The sequence below is a fragment of the Thalassophryne amazonica genome, chromosome 2 (assembly GCF_902500255.1).
Source record: "Thalassophryne amazonica chromosome 2, fThaAma1.1, whole genome shotgun sequence".
Lineage (NCBI taxonomy): Eukaryota > Metazoa > Chordata > Actinopteri > Batrachoidiformes > Batrachoididae > Thalassophryne > Thalassophryne amazonica.
In genome coordinates this window covers 1327019-1347221 of record NC_047104.1, presented here as the reverse complement: position 1 = coordinate 1347221, position 20203 = coordinate 1327019, and the positions used below count along the sequence as shown (strand labels likewise).

The 20203-nt window shown below is 43.5% G+C and overlaps 1 protein-coding gene across 2 annotated transcripts in view; it reads right to left on the bottom strand.

Annotated features, from left to right (window-relative positions):
• The window catches only part of wdr59 (WD repeat domain 59), a 51314-nt gene extending 32803 nt beyond the window's left edge, over window positions 1-18511 (bottom strand). For both annotated transcript variants that reach the window (XM_034182912.1, XM_034182919.1), the window contains exons 1-12: window positions 18435-18511; window positions 9192-9241; window positions 8583-8718; window positions 8273-8358; window positions 8117-8197; window positions 5747-5784; window positions 5508-5596; window positions 4641-4757; window positions 4156-4233; window positions 2273-2429; window positions 1925-2004; window positions 1699-1825 (exon numbers count right to left, since the gene is read on the bottom strand). In XM_034182912.1, the coding sequence (XP_034038803.1) occupies window positions 1699-1825; window positions 1925-2004; window positions 2273-2429; window positions 4156-4233; window positions 4641-4757; window positions 5508-5596; window positions 5747-5784; window positions 8117-8197; window positions 8273-8358; window positions 8583-8718; window positions 9192-9241; window positions 18435-18488 (1093 nt within the window). In that variant the 5' untranslated portion in view covers window positions 18489-18511. The remainder of the gene's footprint in view (window positions 1-1698; window positions 1826-1924; window positions 2005-2272; window positions 2430-4155; window positions 4234-4640; window positions 4758-5507; window positions 5597-5746; window positions 5785-8116; window positions 8198-8272; window positions 8359-8582; window positions 8719-9191; window positions 9242-18434) is intronic.
• Window positions 18512-20203: the final 1692 nt, after the last annotated feature.

Here is a 20203-nt window from a genome sequence, read left to right as displayed (position 1 = left end):
GTGTAATATTAATTTGATGACATGTTTCTTCATCTTGCAGTGTCCTTCCAAGGTTTTGTAGATGAAATACGAACATAGCGTGCAGAGGGCTTTACCGCGGACACATTCACAGAGTCTTGCCTTTGTCCACGTCCACCTCCTGCTCCCAACATGTCCACTTTAACCTATTTTTTGCACCGCTATGGAAGTCTTTAACACGGTCTTTGTCCTCCCTCTCATTAGTTTTGGCCATGTTACAGATGCAGCTCACAGCTACACACTTGCAGAAAATCAAAATGTCTACGTCCAGGTACTTTCAGTGACTTTTGATATTACAGAGATTCTGACTGCCTGAAAGTTCACTGTTGTAGAAAAAGTAACCAATGACATCTCGCATTTTAGATTGCAGCTTTAGCAATGTGGTTCTCGTGCATTTGAGGAAAGGTTTAACAAGCGCGGCTGGCCCCACTGCACTTCCAGCCACCCCAATTTTTCTCAACGGATTTATGCTGATCTCAGAAATGGCTCAGAAATCCAGAAAAAGTCAGAAATTTGTGGATTCGCAGAAATTTCTCATCCCTGCTCCACCTACACTGAAACCATGTCCCTAAAACACAATCGCCTTGGTTCGATGATTACTTACATGGCCTAAAGCATAAGGCTAGAGGTGAAAAATGAAAATGGCATAACTCAAAACTATAAGTATTCCACCTCGCGTGGCACAATGCTATTCCAGACTATAAGCGTGCACTACTGGCTACAAAACAGGCCTATTACTCAATTCTATTCATGTGTATTGCACCAAATCACATGAAAGCTGCTTCAAGCATGAGTAAGGTCCAACCTACCAACTCCCCTGAACAAGCACACAGGAGACAGTGGTAAGGAAAAACTCCCTCTGGTCATAATGAGGAAGAAACCTCAAGCAGACCAGACTCAGAGCCTGGCCTGCGTAGGCCAGTCTAACAATTACAAGGTTTTTACAGATTGAACGAAAGTTTCCCTTACCAAAAAGTAGTATATGCAAGTATGTTTCAAGTATACTTCTAGTTTACTTTTTATATACTTACCAGTACTATTTTTTGGTAAGGGTTGTTTGAGTCTGAATCTGATGTGCTTCTGCGTATATGTCATGTCAGAGCGTCAGCAGAGATTCACCTTGTTTCTGCTTAAAACGGCCTTCAGAATGATTTAAGAGGTTTCACTTTGTCATCTGATGGTTAATAATCACATTACACCCTTTGATCGCTTTGGGTGTAGAGAGTCAGACTCAGAGAGTCAGACTCAGACGTGTTGCTGTGGCTCTCTGATCACTTCCTCCATCTTTTATTATGAAATAATGCTGAATTTATGTGGAAATGATTGTTGTACAGAATCTTCAGGTATCTGTGACTGAGACAGATGATGACTGGAGGCAGTTTGAAGCAGGAACGAGGTGATAATCAGTGAACCGCTGCTGATGCTCCAAAATGACGCATGCACAGTGCAGGCATGGGGGGACCGTTCAGTCGGCGACACCAGCATGGGAAGTGGACGCTCTGACCAGAAGGCCAAAAACCTGGATTCTCGGAGTGGCCAGAGAATCCTTTGATTGTCGGGGGAGTGAGGTCTATTGACTACTACGTGGACAGTGACCCCTGCTGGCCTCCATCACATGTGCAACAACAATCAAGTTTTCAAATGTGCTCAATTAGGCATCTTCACTGAAGCATCACTCACCCTGCAGGTTGTCCACAGCCAGGCCGGTGCTGTGTTGAGTTCTGGGGTCCTGTGGCTGAGGTTTGTCCACTTCCACGTTCACAGATATCCCATCCATCAGGTCATCCACAATGTCACTGACACACATCTACAAAAGAACATCAAGAACACAAAGGTGAACCCACCAGGCTCAGGCGGCCTGCTAATATTTAACTCTCCTGTCCGGCTGTGGTTCAGCTGGACTGACCTTCTGCAGCTGTGGATCCACTCTCCAGATCCTCAGGGTCTGGTCTCTGGACCAGGTGACCAGCTGATAATCTTTGGAGCCTGCAGAACAACATTTTTAAACAAACTGTGGTTTCATCAGTAGATCTGTGATGCCTTTAGCTTATGTTTAGCTTATGTTAGCATAAAGACTGTAAGCAGGACAAATGTCTTGGCTAGTTTATCAAAAAGATGGAAAGGACTGGGAAAAGCCCTCTGGCTCCAACATGAACAATAAAATACTCCTGATTCCAACGTCTGCAGAACCTTCTGGCTGAAAACACGTCCATCCATCACAGCTGTGTGAACTTCCCTTTTCACAGCAGCATACCTTCCTTCTGTGGTCTCCACTGGAACTCCAGCACCACATCGTCGTGTCCCACAAAGGCGTGGACGGGGCTGTTCAGCTCCAGTGTGCTCCACAGCAAAAGACTGTTCTCCCGCCTCAGCTGTGGCACCATGACGGTCACCAGCCCATTAGAGAAGGGCTGCAAACACACACACACACATCACAAGTATCATTAGACAACCAGTGGGGGCCTCGGCGGGTCCACAACCCAGACTTTGAATATGAAAGAAACTCATAAAAAAAAAAAAATCATTTCAAGCTACAAGCAACTTCAAAACATGTATGAAGAGAGGGAGAGAGTAGAAGAAGTAGAAGTGTCAGTTTCAGCAACAGCTGACCACAGTGAAGGTAAACACAAAGCAAATCTCAAAATAAAACCAAATTTCTCTTCTGTTTGTGCACAGACGCTCACTTTAATCGTTTAACTCCCCTTTTCTGTCGCACAAAGACGAGCACGAAAACAGCTCGCCGCGCGCTCACTCCCCGTGTTCCCGCTCGCCGCGCGCTCATTCCCCGTGTGCCCGCTCGCCGTGCGCTCACTCACCAGTTTCCCACTCACGGCTCACTCACTCCCCGTGTGCCCGCTTGCCGCGCGCTCACTCCCCATTATCCCCGCTCACGGCTCACTCTCCCTGTACCTGCTCGCCGCGCGCACACTCACCAGTTTCCCACTCACGGCTCACTCACTCCCCGTGTGCCCGCTTGCCGCGCGCTCACTCCACATTATCCCCGCTCACGGCTCGCTCACTCCCCGTGTGCCCGCTCGTCGTGCGCTCACTCACCATGTTCCCGCTCGTGGCTCGCTCACTCTCCCTGTACCCGCTCGCCGCGTGCACACTCACCAGTTTCCCACTCACGGCTCGCTCACTCTCTCTGTACCCGCTCGCCGCGCGCACACTCACCAGTTTCCCACTCACGGCTCACTCACTCCCCGTGTGCCCGCTTGCCGCGCGCTCACTCCCCATTATCCCCGCTCACGGCTCGCTCACTCCCCGTGTTCCCGCTCGCCGTGCGCTCACTCACCATGTTCCCGCTCGTGGCTCGCTCACTCTCTCTGTACCCGCTCGCCGCGCGCACACTCACCAGTTTCCCACTCACGGCTCACTCACTCCCGTGTGCCCGCTTGCCGCGCGCTCACTCCCCATTATCCCCGCTCACGGCTCGCTCACTCCCCGTGTTCCCGCTCGCCGTGCGCTCACTCACCATGTTCCCGCTCGTGGCTCGCTCACTCTCCCTGTACCCGCTCGCCGCGCGCACACTCACCAGTTTCCCACTCACGGCTCGCTCACTCTCTCTGTACCCGCTCGCCGCGCGCACACTCACCAGTTTCCCACTCACGGCTCACTCACTCCCCGTGTGCCCGCTTGCCGCGCGCTCACTCCCCATTATCCCCGCTCACGGCTCGCTCACTCCCCGTGTGCCCACTTGCCACGCGCTCACTCCCCATTATCCCCGCTCACCGCCCGCACACTCACCAGTTTCCCGCTCACGGCTCGCTCACTCCCCGTGTGCCCGCTCGCCGTGCGCTCACTCACCATGTTCCCGCTCGTGGCTCGCTCACTCTCCCTGTACCCCTTCGCCGTGCGCACACTCACCAGTTTCCCACTCACGGCTCGCTCACTCTCCCTGTACCTGCTCGCCGCGCGCACACTCACCAGTTTCCCACTCACGGCTCGCTCACTCCCCATGTTCCCGCTCGCCGCGCGCTCACTCACCATGTTCCCGCTCACGGCTCGTTCACTCCCCGTGTGCCCGCTCGCCGCGCGCTCACTCACCGTGTGCCCGCTCGCCTCGCGCTCACTCCCCGTGTGCCCGCTCGCCTCGCGCTCACTCCCCGTGTGCCCGCTCGCTGCACGCTCACTCACCGTGTACCTGGCTTTCCACACAGGCACCTGGCAGGACAGAATGTTCAGGTACTTCCTGGGCTGTCTGTAATCCCAAAACTGCAGACAGAACGGGGACATCAGGGATCGAACATCAGAACTGAAATCCAGTCTACAGCTGCTGCTTAATTCTCTCTAAACTTTGGACAAATTTAGCCCATAAATGTCCTTAAATCACCTGGTTATAAATCTGTTTGTTTCCTTAAACATGACTGGGACACAATGAAACAAAAACGAACACATCTTCATAACGTTACGTGTGTTTTAAGAGATGTGGCAGCAGTGACGTGAAGATACATGAAGAGGAACCTGACAGAACTATGTGACACACAGAGATGGCAGCACATTCCTCACAGAAAGCAATTTATCACCTGAATTTCATCTTCCAGAGAGGGGGGGACTGAAATCTCACATCTTTGTAAAAACAGAAATGGTAAAAGTGAAGCGGCTGAGCTTCTGTCCCTCACCCTCACAGAGTTGTCTTGGCTGGACGTCGCCAGGACAAACTCGTTATCTGGATGCCAGTCCAGGCCGTGGATCTTCGACAGATGAGCCGCGACATACTCCACTGCCGTGTTGGGCTTCTGAACAAACCAGGATATAAACACAGAACACACGCTGAGATCAACATGGAAGCCCAGAATAATTCATACAAGATGGTTAACCAGAAATCAAACTTACTGCTTTGAAATTTTAAAAAAAAAACTATTTACAGTATTTCCTGTATATTCATTTTGTGAATTGTTCTGTATTTTATGTCTGTATCATGGCCCAAGCAGAGGGTCACCCCTTTGAGTCTGGTCTGCTTCAGGTTTCTTCCTCAGAGGGAGTTTTTCCTTACCACTGTTGCTCTGGGGGTTAGTAAGGTTAGACCTTCCTTGTGTGAAGCACCTTGAGGCAACTCTGTTGTGATTTGGCGCCATATAAATGAAAATAAATTGAAATTTAATTGAAACTGCATTTTCTGTATTTTAAGTCACATTAATTATAAGATGCTTCTTGAAGTGAAAAAAAAACAACATACAAGTTGCACCTTTTGTCTGTATGGAACTCAGATTTATTTTTTTAAACCTGGGAGAGTTTAATAATGGACAGGAGCTCAGTGTAGTACATGTGCACACCACAGCCTGTTCTGTTACTTAACAAAAAGAATTTTTAAATGGATCTTATTTAATGCACTTTGGAGAAAAGAAATCATCAGATGGACACAGACTGCTGGCCTGCAGCAACATGGAGTACAGTGGATTTAGAGACGCAGGAAGCCCCGAGTCTGTGGTCTGTAATATAAGGACTGTTAAATTTTTAAAAAGTAAGTGTGTACGTGAAGTACTCACTCTTTTATCCCAGATCCGTACATCACCATCGTGACTGGAAGCCATGAAGTGCTGGTTTTTCCTGTTCCATTTGACCTGCGATGCCCCAGCTGGAAAATAAACAAAATCCTCCACATAAAAAGAACTAACACACACATCAGAGAAAAGAGGAGGAGCAGGAGAACAAATAACACAGCAAACTGTCACATAATGTCAGGCTAGCTCCTCTTCATGACCTAAAAATGCTGAAGCTGACTTACCGACAGCAGACAGCGCCACCGTGGGTTTACGGGTGTCTCTGCGCAATCAAAAAGAGAAATCCTCATTCAAAAAATACTGTCTCTGTTTGCCTTTTTACAGAAAATGTTTTGTTGTTTTATGAGATCACACTAAAACAAAAAGAGAACAATAAAAAAACGAAAATCTCTCTTTCATTTCTACACTAGCGGTCACCAACTTTTAAGAAATTCAATTTTCGCATCAAAATAAGAGCAAAGGTGCACTCCGAAGTAAAGTTCATACTTATTAAATCATTACTTTCATGGTGTCACTGTTGAAAACTGACATCTTTACTGACTGAAAGTTTAATTTCAGGCGCACAGCACCTCCATAATGTTTGTTTTCTAGAAATGACATTTTTACAGTGTTTCAAATGTGCACAGTTCTAGTTTTAGTTTTCTGCTCATCTTGATACTTTAAAATCCTTTTATTGTTGCAGTATTTGGCCATTAAAGGCTTTGAAGACGAGACAGGATTTAAAACATGATTGACTCACAAACATCAACCAGGTGATTAGTATCGAAGGAAGGTGACCGTTTATTTAGAACTAGTCCTCAAACATAATCTGATAAATATACACAACTATGGTAATTGACATAATTACTGTGTGTGTTCTAATACAGTGATCTTGTTCCAGAACCGCCCACTTCATGGTTTTAGTTTTGGCTTGCTTTCATATTAGCACTAACCAGTTAGCATGGTAGCATATTAACATTAGCATTCTCCAGCTTCACTTTAAAGGACGTGTTGCATGTTTTTTAGCAAGACAACATGAAAGTACTCTTGACTGTACGTGTCTCTGCACACACGTGCTAATAATGAGTGACCGCTGATGTATTTTATTCCTCACTCTGAGCGTTAGCAGGTGCATTTCCGGAAAACGTCTCACTGGACAATTCATTTTGCAGCGTGTGACGTATATTTTAGAATGAGCACAAACATCCCGATGACTGACAGACGGAGGGAAAAAAAACCTGCTCCGTCCGAAAACAAAGCTTCTGAGCTGCCGTTCGAAAGTGATGCTCGGATTTACAGAGAGCAGATGACACGCTTCACCCTGAAACTCTTTTTCAGAGTCCGTCAGACTTTGGAACCTAAAGTGTGGTGACACGCTGTTTGTGTGACAGGATGCTGGTTTACTGAAGTTGGCGACATGGACGTGGGACATCTGCATGACGCTGTTTTTACAGACTGCCTGGACACGGAGATGGATTTGTTATGTTGGAAAAAGTCAGAATACATTATTTCCAGGAGTTAATGGACTTTATTTAATGTGCCACAATCGTGAGAGAACTAAAGGCGGAGCTGCAGACGATGATCTCACGTGTGTGTGTGTGTGTGTGTGCTGATAAGACGTTTTTTCCCCCGGCAGCAGATGTATTTTTTTTACATTTTATCAATAACAACACATAATTAATCGCACAAAGCTGCTGTGTTTCTGACTAATGGCCGTGCAGGTGCACTAAACGTTCTCACGGCTGCTGCTTTTATTGTGACTGCCTCAACTTAAAAACAACATCACGCTTATGTTAACTTTGGAATTCTTCTTCTTCTTGCGTATGAGTGTTGTAAAGCTCATCCAACAATGATGGCCAGGCGTTGAAGCCGTCTCTCCATATCCTCAGGTATGGTTGTAAGGTCGTGATGGGTCGGGGGAGGTCTGGGCCAAACTAAGGTCCAGCGGTCTGGACCTCTGCTCCGCACTCACATGTAGCGGATGGTTTCAACCCCCAGAAGAAGAAGAAGCTACATTCCATTCAAGCGCACGCTGAGACACTTCTAGTAGCTACATCACTGCTGTCAGAAACACACGAGTACTTTGTTTTCAGTCTCCGTAGCTGTTTGTTGTGAACACCGTATACTTTGAATCTGGTCACGGAAGTGCACAGAGTAATCCTGGAGGATCATCGGATGGTCAGTATCAGACTAAATCTAAATTGTTATGATTTCAGTGCGACATGTCCTCTAACCATCATTACCACCATTACAGCGCCACCAAGCTGTCAGTGTGTTAAGAGCATGTTTGTCTAGCAGCTCTTCCTTTACCGTATTTTCCGGACTATAAGTGGCTCCTTTTTCTGTTATGAGCTCTTTAATTTGGGATTTTTGTGCACTGTTGTAGTGCATTTTTATTCCTGGCATTTATTTTTTAGAATTATTGGAGTTGATTTTGTTTAGCACTTTGATTCTTGGAAAAATTCTATATAAACAGCCATTACAATTAATACTATTAATAACAAACTTGTGATTTTTCAGTATGTAAGTCACACCAGTGTCTAAGACGCAGGGCCGCCCAAACTAGTAAAAAAAAAATGCGACTTATACTTCAGAAAATACGGAACTCGTCTCACCTGATGTCCCAGATGTAGATGTAGGTGTCCACTGAGCTGGTCACCAGAAACTCAGGTTCAAAAAAGGACCAGTCCAGATCACTGAGGACAACACATCAAATGGAGTCAGACAGCCCCTAAAACACGCTGAGGAGCATTTGAGTGGGTAACCGGTACCTGATGACTCGCGTGTGTCCCTGCAGGGAGGTGTGGATCTCCCCACAGCCGTCCCTCCACGAATAAAGGTCAACTCTCTGGTTACTCTGCAAACATCACAAAACACACAGTGACCAGAGTCCATGTTTAGAAAAAAGAGGTTCATTTTCCACAATGCAACATGTTCAAAACATTCGTCACTTCTTTTTATCAAACTGCTAAAACAACCTCTCAGTGCAGAAAGTGAACGTCACATGACCATCTCTTAACAGCTGACACAGGAAGTAGCATCAAGAACCGCTTCGGCGTGATTTTTAAAGCTTCAACTCACAGACGCTGCGAAGATGTGCGCCTCAGAGCTGTGAGGGTTCCACTGGACCGTTCCCACGTCCCACTTGCTCTGTCGTCCGATTTTCCTCGGCACCTCCGAGGGGGCTTCCAGGTTCACCATGTACAAGAATCGTCTCCTGGAAAAAAAGAAAAACTACAGAATTTCCAGTATTTCTGGCTGATTTTGTTGTGGTTTATTTTAATGATCTTGTTCACACACACACAGACAGACACACAGTCACACACACACGCAAACAGACACACACACACAGAACTGATTACAAAGTTTTCTCTCCTCCTGATTCCATCAGTTTTCTGCCCCCTACTGGCTGCACTGGATTCAACATGTGTTAAATTTTACATCAACTAAGAGAAATCTGCAAAAAGAGACCCGACCAGAAAACAGAACCACTTTCATTATACTCACGAAAAACGACACTTCAGACACCCAGATGGAATTTTATGTTACAAATTTCAGTGTTTTTGTCACATTTGTGTTAAATGAATGAAAAACGAACCAAAAAGTGTCTCTCTTCTGGAAATTAATGACTAATATTTTTTATTTGAGTTTATGGACACATTTTTTGTTTAAACATTCAGGTGCACTCACCCAGAGAGGACGGCATGTGAGCCCAGACAGTTCACAGACATGGCAGTGGCCTGGCGGAGCAGCAGAAAAAGAAGATGTGAGATTACAGCCCAAAGATGCTTCCGGAGTAAACGTCAGACAGAAACCACTCTGGAAACATTTTCAAACACGTTTATGACACAAAGGTGAAATGATAGAAAATAAATAAAAAAAAAACAAATAAATACATATTTATTTGTTTATTTATTTATTAGGAGCCGCACTAAAATGGTAAACAAACTGCATTTATTTAGTGCTTTTTCATCTGCATCAGATGCTCAAAGTGCTTTACAATAATGCCTCACATTCACCCCAATGTGAGGGTGCTGCCATACCTGGTGCTCACTACACACCAGGAGCATCTAGGGGATTAAGGACCTTGCCCAAGGGCCCTTACTGATTTTCCAGTCAGGCTGGGATGTGAACCGAGGATCCTCTAAAGCACTAGAACATCACCTCCCCTAAGGTGATGATCCTAAGACACTAAGGAATTTATTCAGAGATGGCTTTTTGTTCCATTGCACCGTCTGTTAGTCATGTGACAGCTGCTCGCACTAGCTAACATGTTGCTAAACGAAAAGCAGCAAAAACTTGCACAGGAATTTTTCCTAATTCTAATTTATGACTTTGTGTCACCTCTGTGGCCACCAAATATCTGTGATGTGTGTCGCCCCCTGTGGCCGTCTTCACAAATGTGCCGTGTTTTAGCTCAGAGTGACTTTCAGCTTTCTGTCAAACATTTACAAAAAGCCTGTTAAAGTAGACCTGCATTGAAATGAATGTGGTCAGATTTCAGAAAGAAATAGCTGATATGTATTTATAAGACCCTTGTGAATGCAGTAAAGTAAATCTGTAAGCCCAGATTTGTAATTCAGCGGAGAAATCTTCGTTTAAAAATGACAGATTTGCAGCTAAAATTTATCCCTCTGTGAAAACAGTTTGTACAGCCGTATCATTTCCATGACGTCAGGGACAAGACGACGCGCTCCCGCCTTCAGTCCGATCCCGCATTGAAATTGATTTTATCTGTTAGTAATGTTACTTATACATGTCCTGGTTTCAACGTCCAAAAGTAAGCTGCAATGAATGTGAGATACAGATCTGTGTGCTCAGATCAGCAACGACATCGACAGCGGGCGCCGTTCTTCCTCTCCCGCTCTCTGCCTCCGCTACGCTCGCTGTTTTAATGCGAAGCGGCCAGTACACCTGTTGCTGCAAGGACAGACTTCTTGCGGTAAAATCCACAGCACCACACGTCTCGACAGTCGGAGCCACAGAGCTCCATGGATGCTGGGAGAGGGTCTTGTCCGTGACGTCTCAGCAGCGTCCATGATGACAGGGACAGTTTGCGGAGGGCTAAATGTTAGCTGTAAATTTGTCATTTTCAAATGAAGATTTCTCCGTTGAATGACAGATCTGGGCTTGCAGACTTACTTTACTTCATTCAGAAGGATCTCATGTGTAAATGTAAGTCATTTTTTGGTCCAAAGATCTGACTGCATTTTTTTCAATGCAGGTCTCCTTTAAACCTTTAGCTTCTGGTGCCATATGTTGCACAGAAATATTCCAAAAATGGACCATAAAATAATTCTGCTGCTGTGTGACACTTCCAGAAGTCCACAAAGTCATACTCCAGGAGTCGAAGTGTCATTCAAATTTCAGAGTTACAGCATTTCAGAAAAATGAAACCCTAAAGGCAGCTGAGACGTTTTAGTTTCAGAGCCTCGCTACAACACCGCACATGTGCAGCGCACAGCCAGAAATAATGGTCAGTTTTGGAAGTGCAAAAATAAAAACTGAGTTTGTTCTGGAAGACGCTTTCAGAACCCGCAAGTAACTGAACCAACAAAATATAAAACCATGACTTTTACAGCCAGTTTTCTTCAGATGGATGAGACTATGGTGCTGTGTGATCAATCTGTCTGCAGGGGGCAGCATTCAAAAACTCAATAACTGTAAGGAGGATGGTGGCTAGATCAGAGCAGCACCAAGTTTAAACGCCCAGAATAACCTGGTGTTCTGTCGAGATGTGCTGCCCACTGTTCTGTATATATTACTGGGTCGCTCATTGGCCCACACACTGTATCCGCTGAAGCAAACTGGCGGCCATCTTGCCACTCCCAACTTATGCAGACTGCACATAGACAGCTTATTAGAACGTCAACAAGTAATAACTGGAAAAGTTAATGAATGCTCAAAGAACACCTGTTTGGAACATTCCACGGGTGAACAGGTTAATTGGAAATAGGTGAGTGTCATGACTGGGTATAAAAGGAGCATCCCCAAAAGGCTCAGCCGTTCACAAGCAAAGATGGGGCGAGGATCATCACTTTGTGAACAACTGCATGAAAAAATAGTCCAACAGTTTAAGAAAAGTGTTTCTCAATATTCAATTGCAAGGAATTTAGGGATTCCATCATCTACAGTCCATAATATAATCAGAAGATTCAGAGAATCTGAAGAAGCCAGCATCTGTGATGGTATGGGGGTGTGTTAGTGCCCATGGCATGGACAACTTACACATCTGTGATGGTATGGGGGTGTGTTAGTGCCCATGGCATGGACAACTTACACATCTGTGATGGTATGGGGGTGTGTTAGTGCCCATGGCATGGACAACTTACACATCTGTGATGGCACCATCAATGCTGAAAGGTCCATCCAGGTTTTGGAGCAACACATGCTGCCATCCAAGCAACGTCTTTTTCAGGGACGTCCCTGCTTATTTCAGCAAGACAATGCCGAGACACATTCTGCACGTGTTCCAACAGCGTGGCTTCGTAGTAAAAGAGTGCGGGTACTAGACTGGCCTGCCTGCAGTCCAGACCTGTCGCCTGTTGAAAATGTGTGGCGCATTATGAAGCGCAAAATACGACAACGGAGACCCCGGACTGTTGAACAACTGAAGTCGTACATCAAGCAAGAATGGGAAAGAATTCCACCTACAAAGCTTCAACAATTACTGTCCTCAGTTCCCAAACGCTTATTGAGTGTTGTTAGAAGGAAAGGTGATGTAACACAGTGGGAAACATACCACTGTCCCAGCTTTTTAGAAACCTGTTGCAGGCATCCATTTCAAAATGAGCAAGTATTTACACAAAAACAATAAAGTTTATCAGTTTGAACATTAAATATCTTGTCTTTGTGGTGTATTCAATTGACTATAGGTTGAAGAGGATTTGAAAATCATTTGAAAATTTGAGGATTTGAAAATCATTGTATTCTGTGCAGACAAGGGAGAAGCTGAAGGGTCTTACTTACTATTGTGTTTATTTTATGTAAACGTGAGAATCACAGTCTGTCTCTCTGTTATTTTCAGTGGGAGCTGCTGTGAGCTACAATCGCTTCCTGATCATGTTGTTCTGCGGGAAAGTGAAGTTTGCTCTTTAACGTCTTGATTATTGTTCTTTACAACACTGTTTGTCCTCTTTGTTCCAGACTAATATATATAATATGTCTGAAATTCAGTTTGCGCTTATTAAATTCCACGCAGATTAAACGTAGCAGACATGGATTATTTGTTATAATTGTTTTAGCAAGTTTCAGGGTATCATGCAGCAGTCTCTTATTAACGTGATGAAAAGCATAAAAAAAATTACATTTTTGTAGTATAATATTCATTTACAACTGTCATCGTGTTGATTCTCTATGTTGTTTTGACTGCAGCGACTCTCTGGCATGCAAGGGATTATGGGATACGTGAAAACCCCGAATACAATAAAGCTCATAGCAACAACACCTAACGCTCCAAAACTATGCAAAAGTAGACCTAATAAATGTTTTAAAATAGATCACCCAACACAAAACTCAACATGTGGCTCCACATGTTGAGTTAATAAGCCACTTATTATCATTATTATTATTATCTTTGCCTTTATGCTGGAATAAGGGAGAGAACTCTTCAAATTATTGTTCATTACTTCCCATTTCAATCATCCTCACAGGTGAAATGCTCGTCCACAGTCTTTGAACTGGTGCATTGTAGTTTATAGGTGCACATGAAGGTATTTTTTAACAAAATCACAAAGAATAAAGTTGCGTGCGCCTCATTAAGGATCAATAGAAAAAAGCGCTCAGGAGCAGAACATTGGAGTGGTAATATGGGGGCCGGTTTGCTTCAAAAATATTAGCCAATAAGCGATCCAGTGTTATTAGGCCACAGGCTGGAATAGGTCCAGGGAACACCCCCCCCACCCTCCACACACACACACACACACACACACACACACACACACACACACAATTTAATGAAACCATACTTTTTAGATTTCCTGAACTCTACAGAGTATGAAATGGAGAGGTAACAGAAAAAATATAGGGATCAACGTCATCAAAACACCGTTTTTCTTATTATACCTCAAATTGTCTTGTCCTCGCCCAATCACGGGCTGGTTTTTTTTGCATTTTTGACATGCATAAAAGTTGTATAAATGTTGTGTATATCATATAAAACTATACATTTTTAAAAAGCTTAGATTCTCTAGAGTTACATGATGTCCATCGTGTCAAACCATGTTCACAGCCCTAACCCACAGAGACAATTTTAAAACATTTTCTAAAAAGTTTCTTTTACTCCAGCAAAAGTTAATGATGAATCAATATCTCCTAGATACTATCAAACTAGACATCTCTGGCTTTCATATGACACCAAAATCACAGTGATATATGAAGGAGAAATCAAATCAAATCAATTTTATTTATATAGCGCCAAATCACAACAAACAGTTGCCCCAAGGCGCTTTATACTGAAGGCAAAAGCCATATAATAATTATGTAAAACCCCAACGGTCAAAACGACCCCCTGTGAGCAAGCACTTGGCTACAGTGGGAAGGAAAAACTCCCTTTTAACAGGAAGAAACCTCCAGCAGAACCAGGCTCAGGGAGGGGCAGTCTTCTGCTGGGACTGGTTGGGGCTGAGGGAGAGAACCAGGAAAAAGACATGCTGTGGAGGGGAGCAGAGATCGATCACTAATGATTAAATGCAGAGTGGTGCATACAGAGCAAAAGAGAAAGAAACACTCAGTGCATCATGGGAACCCCCCAGCAGTCTACGTCTATAGCAGCATAACTAAGGGATGGTTCAGGGTCACCTGATCCAGCCCTAACTATAAGCTTTAGCAAAAAGGAAAGTTTTAAGCCTAATCTTAAAAGTAGAGAGGGTGTCTGTCTCCCTGATCTGAATTGGGAGCTGGTTCCACAGGAGAGGAGCCTGAAAGCTGAAGGCTCTGCCTCCCATTCTACTCTTACAAACCCTAGGAACTACAAGTAAGCCTGCAGTCTGAGAGCGAAGAACTCTATTGGGGTGATATGGTACTACGAGGTCCCTAAGATAAGATGGGAACTGATTATTCAAAACCTTATAAGTAAGAAGAAGAATTTTAAATTCTATTCTAGAATTAACAGGAAGCCAATGAAGAGAGGCCAATATGGGTGAGATATGCTCTCTCCTTCTAGTCCCCGTCAGTACTCTAGCTGCAGCATTTGAATTAACTGAAGGCTTTTCAGGGAACTTTTAGGACAACCTGATAATAATGAATTACAATAGTCCAGCCTAGAAGAAATAAATGCATGAATTAGCTTTTCAGCATCACTCTGAGACAAGACCTTTCTAATTTTAGAGATATTGCGCAAATGCAAAAAGCAGTCCTACATATTTGCTTAACATGTGCATTGAAGACATATCCTGATCAAAAATGACTCCAAGATTTCTCACAGTATACTAGAGGTCAGGGTAATGCCATCCAGAGTAAGGATCTGGTTAGGACACCATGTTTCTAAGATTTGTGGGGCCAAGTACAATAACTTCAGTTTTATCTGAATTTAAAAGCAGGAAATTAGAGGTCATCCATGTCTTTATGTCTGTAAGACAATCCTGCAGTTTAGCTAATTGGTGTGTGTCCTCTGGCTTCATGGATAGATAAAGCTGGGTATCATCTGCGTAACAATGAAAATTTAAGCAATGCTGTCTAATAATACTGCCTAAGGGAAGCATGTATAAAGTGAATAAAATTGGTCCTAGCACAGAACCTTGTGGAACTCCATAATTAACCTTGGCTTTTTTATAGAGCAACAGACTCTTTTTCCAGGCTAAGGGAAGATCTTCTAAATTAGTGAGACGCCATTTCCTCTCCAACTTACGGGTTATCTGCTTTAAGCTGCGAGTTTGTGAGTTATACCACGGAGTCAGGCACTTCTGATTTCAGGCTCTCTTTTTCAGAGGAGCTACAGCATCCAAAGTTGTGCTCAATGAGGATGTAAAACTATTGACGAGATACTCTATCTCACTTACAGAGTTTAGGTAGCTACTCTGCACTGTGTTGGTATATGGCATTAGAGAACATAAAGAAGGAATCATATCCTTAAACCTAGTTACAGCGCTTTCTGAAAGACTTCTAGTGTAATGAAACGTATTCCCCACTGCTGGGTAGTCCATCAGAGTAAATGTAAATGTTATTAAGAAATGATCAGACAGAAGGGGGTTTTCAGGGAATACTGTTAAGTCTTCAATTTCCATACCATAAGTCAGATCAAGATCTAAAATATGATTAAAGTGGTGGGTGGACTCATTTACTTTTTGAGCAAAGCCAATAGAGTCTAATAATAGATTAAATGCAGTGTTGAGGCTGTCATTCTCAGCATCTGTGTGGATGTTAAAATCGCCCACTATAATTATCTTATCTGAGCTAAGCACTAAGTCAGACAAAAGGTCTGAAAATTCACAGAGAAACTCACAGTAACGACCAGGTGGACGATAGATAATAACAAATAAAACTGGTTTTTGGGACTTCCAATTTGGATGGACAAGACTAAGAGTCAAGCTTTCAAATGAATTAAAGCTCTGTCTGGGTTTTTGATTAATTAATAAGCTGGAATGGAAGATTGCTGCTAATCCTCCGCCTCGGCCCGTGCTACGAGCATTCTGACAGTTAGTGTGACTCGGGGGTGTTGACTCATTTAAACTAACATATTCATCCTGCTGTAACCAGGTTTCTGTTAGGCAGAATAAATCAATATGTTGATCAATTATTATATCATTTACCAACAGGGACTTAGAAGAGAGAGACCTAATGTTTAATAGACCACATTTAACTGTTTTAGTCTGTGGTGCAGTTGAAGGTGCTATATTATTTTTTCTTTTTGAATTTTTATGCTTAAATAACAACTACATTAAAATTCCATATTTATGCTTCAAATTCACATGTTGCATCTTGAACGCAGTAAACTTTTACAATATTTCACCTTCTTTCTTAAAGTGGAAAAATTTCAAGAATTTATACTGTTGATATATGCAGACCAGATCTAGTTTGGGTTATCTAAAGCACAACTTTATCGTGTTTAGAAAGCAAAAATTGAGCAAGTTTTTTTTCCAGGTACCCTGAAAAGCCTTTGCATCTGCCATGTCAGAACATCAGCACATGCTGACATCTTTGAAATCATTTTAATAATACAAATGTTTGGTCTGGTTTATTGACAGTCAAACCGCTATACTCAGTATACATAATGATAATATGTAGAAAAAAGGAAGAAATAACTCTAATGTTTACTTTCTGTTTCTGCAGATGACTTAGTACACCTTTTGTAAAGTAAGCAAACACATACATCCAAATACATTGAAGTTGCATTTTAGTTCATATATTGCTTTCCTCTTGATGTTATTTTGTTACACATTCTGCCAGCTAACCTTTACAAACCAAACCCTTCAATGATCAAGAGTTTTGTGTTAATTTTTTGTGTTTATTTTTATTTATGTTTTCACCATTTCGCCAAGACTTTTTGTTCTCTTCAAGAATTTAAGGTAACTACCATATTTATAATCAGCATATTTTCTATGGAACATTATCAAATTTTCTTTTATTCTTGCTAATGACATTGCTGATGTTTGAGAAAATGTCTTCTGATAGCTATCGTAGTTCCAAGAGAAAAAGGGAAACCAAAGACAAGCACGCTGCTACTTGCATTGCACATATTGAAGGAGTTTACTAATTTGTTGTTCTATTTACTCGTTTCTGGATCTAGTGTAGATAATGTGTGGACACCAGGACATGATTATACTGTGAAAGGCTTAGTTTTAACCTTGTATCTGGCATTTACATTTTTATGATATGATCATTTCTGATGATAAAGAATGTTCAGGTAAGAACATTTGCACTAGTACTACTGCAGGATTTGATTTAGTTTATGATTCTATTAAATGCACACAAAGTTCTAATCTAGAAATGGATGTGACAATCGTGTGGCTCAGAGAAAGCTACTGCAATCATTTGAAGCATAAATATGGAATTTTAATGTAGTTATTTGATTTCTCCTTCACATATCACTGTGATTTTGGTGTCATATGAAAGCCAGAGATGTCTAGTTTGATACTATCTAGCAGATATTGATTCATCATTAACTTTTGCAGCAGTAAAAGAAAAATTTTAGAAATTTTTTTTAAAATTGTGTGTGGGTTAGGGCTGTGAACATGCTTTGACACGATGGACATCATGTAAATCTAGAGAATCTAAGCTTTTTAAAAATGTATAGATTTATATGATATACACAACATTTATACAACTTTTATGCATGTCAAAAATGCAAAAAAAAAACAAAAAAAAAACAAACAGCCCGTGATTGGGCGAGGACAAGACAATTTGAGGTATAATAAGAAAAACGGTTTTGATCAAGTTGATCCCTATATTTTTTCTGTTACCTCTCCATTTCATACTTTGTAGAGTTCAGGGAATCTAAAAAATATGGTTTCATTAAACTGGGGGGGCTCCCTGGACCTATTCCAGACTGACGTCATGGACTCCGCCTCTTACCCTGAGACTGCTAGGATAGGCTCCATCCCCCGTGACCCCCCCCCCCCCCCCCCCCCCCCCCCCCCCAAACCGCACGTAGTAAGCGGGTTTAGAACACGGACATGTATCGAAAGCAGAGTGGGACAGCGCCCCCTGTTGATGATGAATTTATATACGTACAAACTGTCAAAGTTGGTGATTTGTGTTTGTCACATGACCGGTTAAACCCCATCTAACCTGCCTTCAAAGAAATTCTTCAAAGTGCCACTTGTGTGTGTTTTGTTGGTTACAGTTAGTCTGTCAGAAGGCACGTGGGAGACTCATCGTTTCCCTTTTTAGGAGGCAGAGTTAAAGACGAGAGACAATACTGTCACCTTTTCCTTATCTGTAGGCATCAAACACAGACAACCAACATTCAGCGTCTTTTCCGACAGTAATAAATACCTGCGCATCCCGAAACTCCACCACCACATTCTCACTGCTCCAGCGGGCCGCCATCTTCCTGCTCCGGCGTCAACAAACTGTCACGTGACCTTGACATGTCAACACGTTCTGCCTTCCTTTGACTGACCGCCGGAGAGCAGCCATCTTACCACTCCCTATGAAGATCATCTTCACCCTGCTCAGAGTGACGCTCGCGCGCACACACTGAATCAAACCAAATCAATTTTATTTATATAGCGCCAAATCACAAAAAACAGTTGCCCCAAGGCGCTTTATATTGTAAGGCAAAAGCCATACAATAATTACAGAAAAACCCAAACGGTCAAAATGACCCCCTGTGAGCAAGCACTTGGCGACAGTGGGAAGGAAAAACTCCCTTTTAACAGGAAGAAACCTCCAGCAGAACCAGGCTCAGGGAGGGGCAGTCTTCTAAAATTCTAAAATTTATAATTTTAAATCATTTTATTGTACAGCACTTTGGGGCAGTGTTGACTGTTTGTAAATGTGCTTTATAAATAAACCTGACCTTGACCTGACCTTCTGCTGGGACTGGTTGGGGCTGAGGGGAGAGAACCAGGAAAAAGCCATGCTGTGGAAGAGAGCAGAGATCAATCACTAATGATTAAATGCAGAGTGGTGCATACAGAGCAAAAAGAGAAAGAAACACTCTGTTGTGTGGGCGCTGAAGAGGAGGTACTGCTGGCCCACCACCACCAGATGGCGCCCTGCTTGAAGTGCAGGCTTCAAGCACGAGAGGGTGTCAGAGCAACCAGGAGTGACAGCTGTCACTCATCCACAGTTCATCACCACCACCATAAAGGCTGGACTACAACTCCACCTCCCCGCCGAGAAATCAGCCACTAGGGAGGTCATTTTCTCTGCTGAACTAAACCCTGACTTATAGTCTGAACTTATTTGCAGCCGTTTTCCTGTGGTGTTGCCTTATCTGAGGGATTGGCGTTTGGTGTGATCAGCGACGGCTTCGCTTCACACTCCAACCAGATAAGTGGTTAGACAGGAGCTGCACGAGTGTGTGATTGGAGGTGGAGGTGCTCCCTCCCAAAAGAACACAGACTGTGGGATTACTGAGTGTGCGAACTCACACTCATCAATACTGTTTCTGTTCTCTGCCAGCAGTACCAGGTCTGACAGCTGGAGACCGTGGCCACCTGGGGATCCAGGACTTGGCGGCTCCAGTGTTCTTCAGATCCGTTGGCGGTGAAGGCCGTATGGGATCCGGCTCGGTTCGGGACAGACGTCTCCTATCCTCAAGCCTGCCCACACGTCACGCTACATATAATTGTCTGTGGTCCCAAAACTGTTTGTCTGTATTCCGTTGTGCACTTCACAACATTAAATTGTTACTGTTTGGCTTATCCATTGTCCGTTCATTTAACGCCCCCTGTTGTGGGTCCATGTTCCTACACTTTCACAACACAGTGCATCATGGGAACCCCCCAGCAGTCTAAGTCTATAGCAGCATAACTAAGGGATGGTTCAGGGTCACCTGATCCAGCCCTAACTATAAGCTTTAGCAAAAGAAAAGTTTTAAGCCTAATCTTAAAAGTAGAGAGGGTGTCTGTCTCCCTGATCTGAATTGGGAGCTGGTTCCACAGGAGAGGAGCCTGAAAGCTGAAGGCTCTGCCTCCCATTCTACTCTTACAAACCCTAGGAACTACAAGTAAGCCTGCAGTCTGAGAGCGAAGCGCCCTATTGGGGTGATATGGTACTACGAGGTCCCTAAGATAAGATGGGACCTGATTATTCAA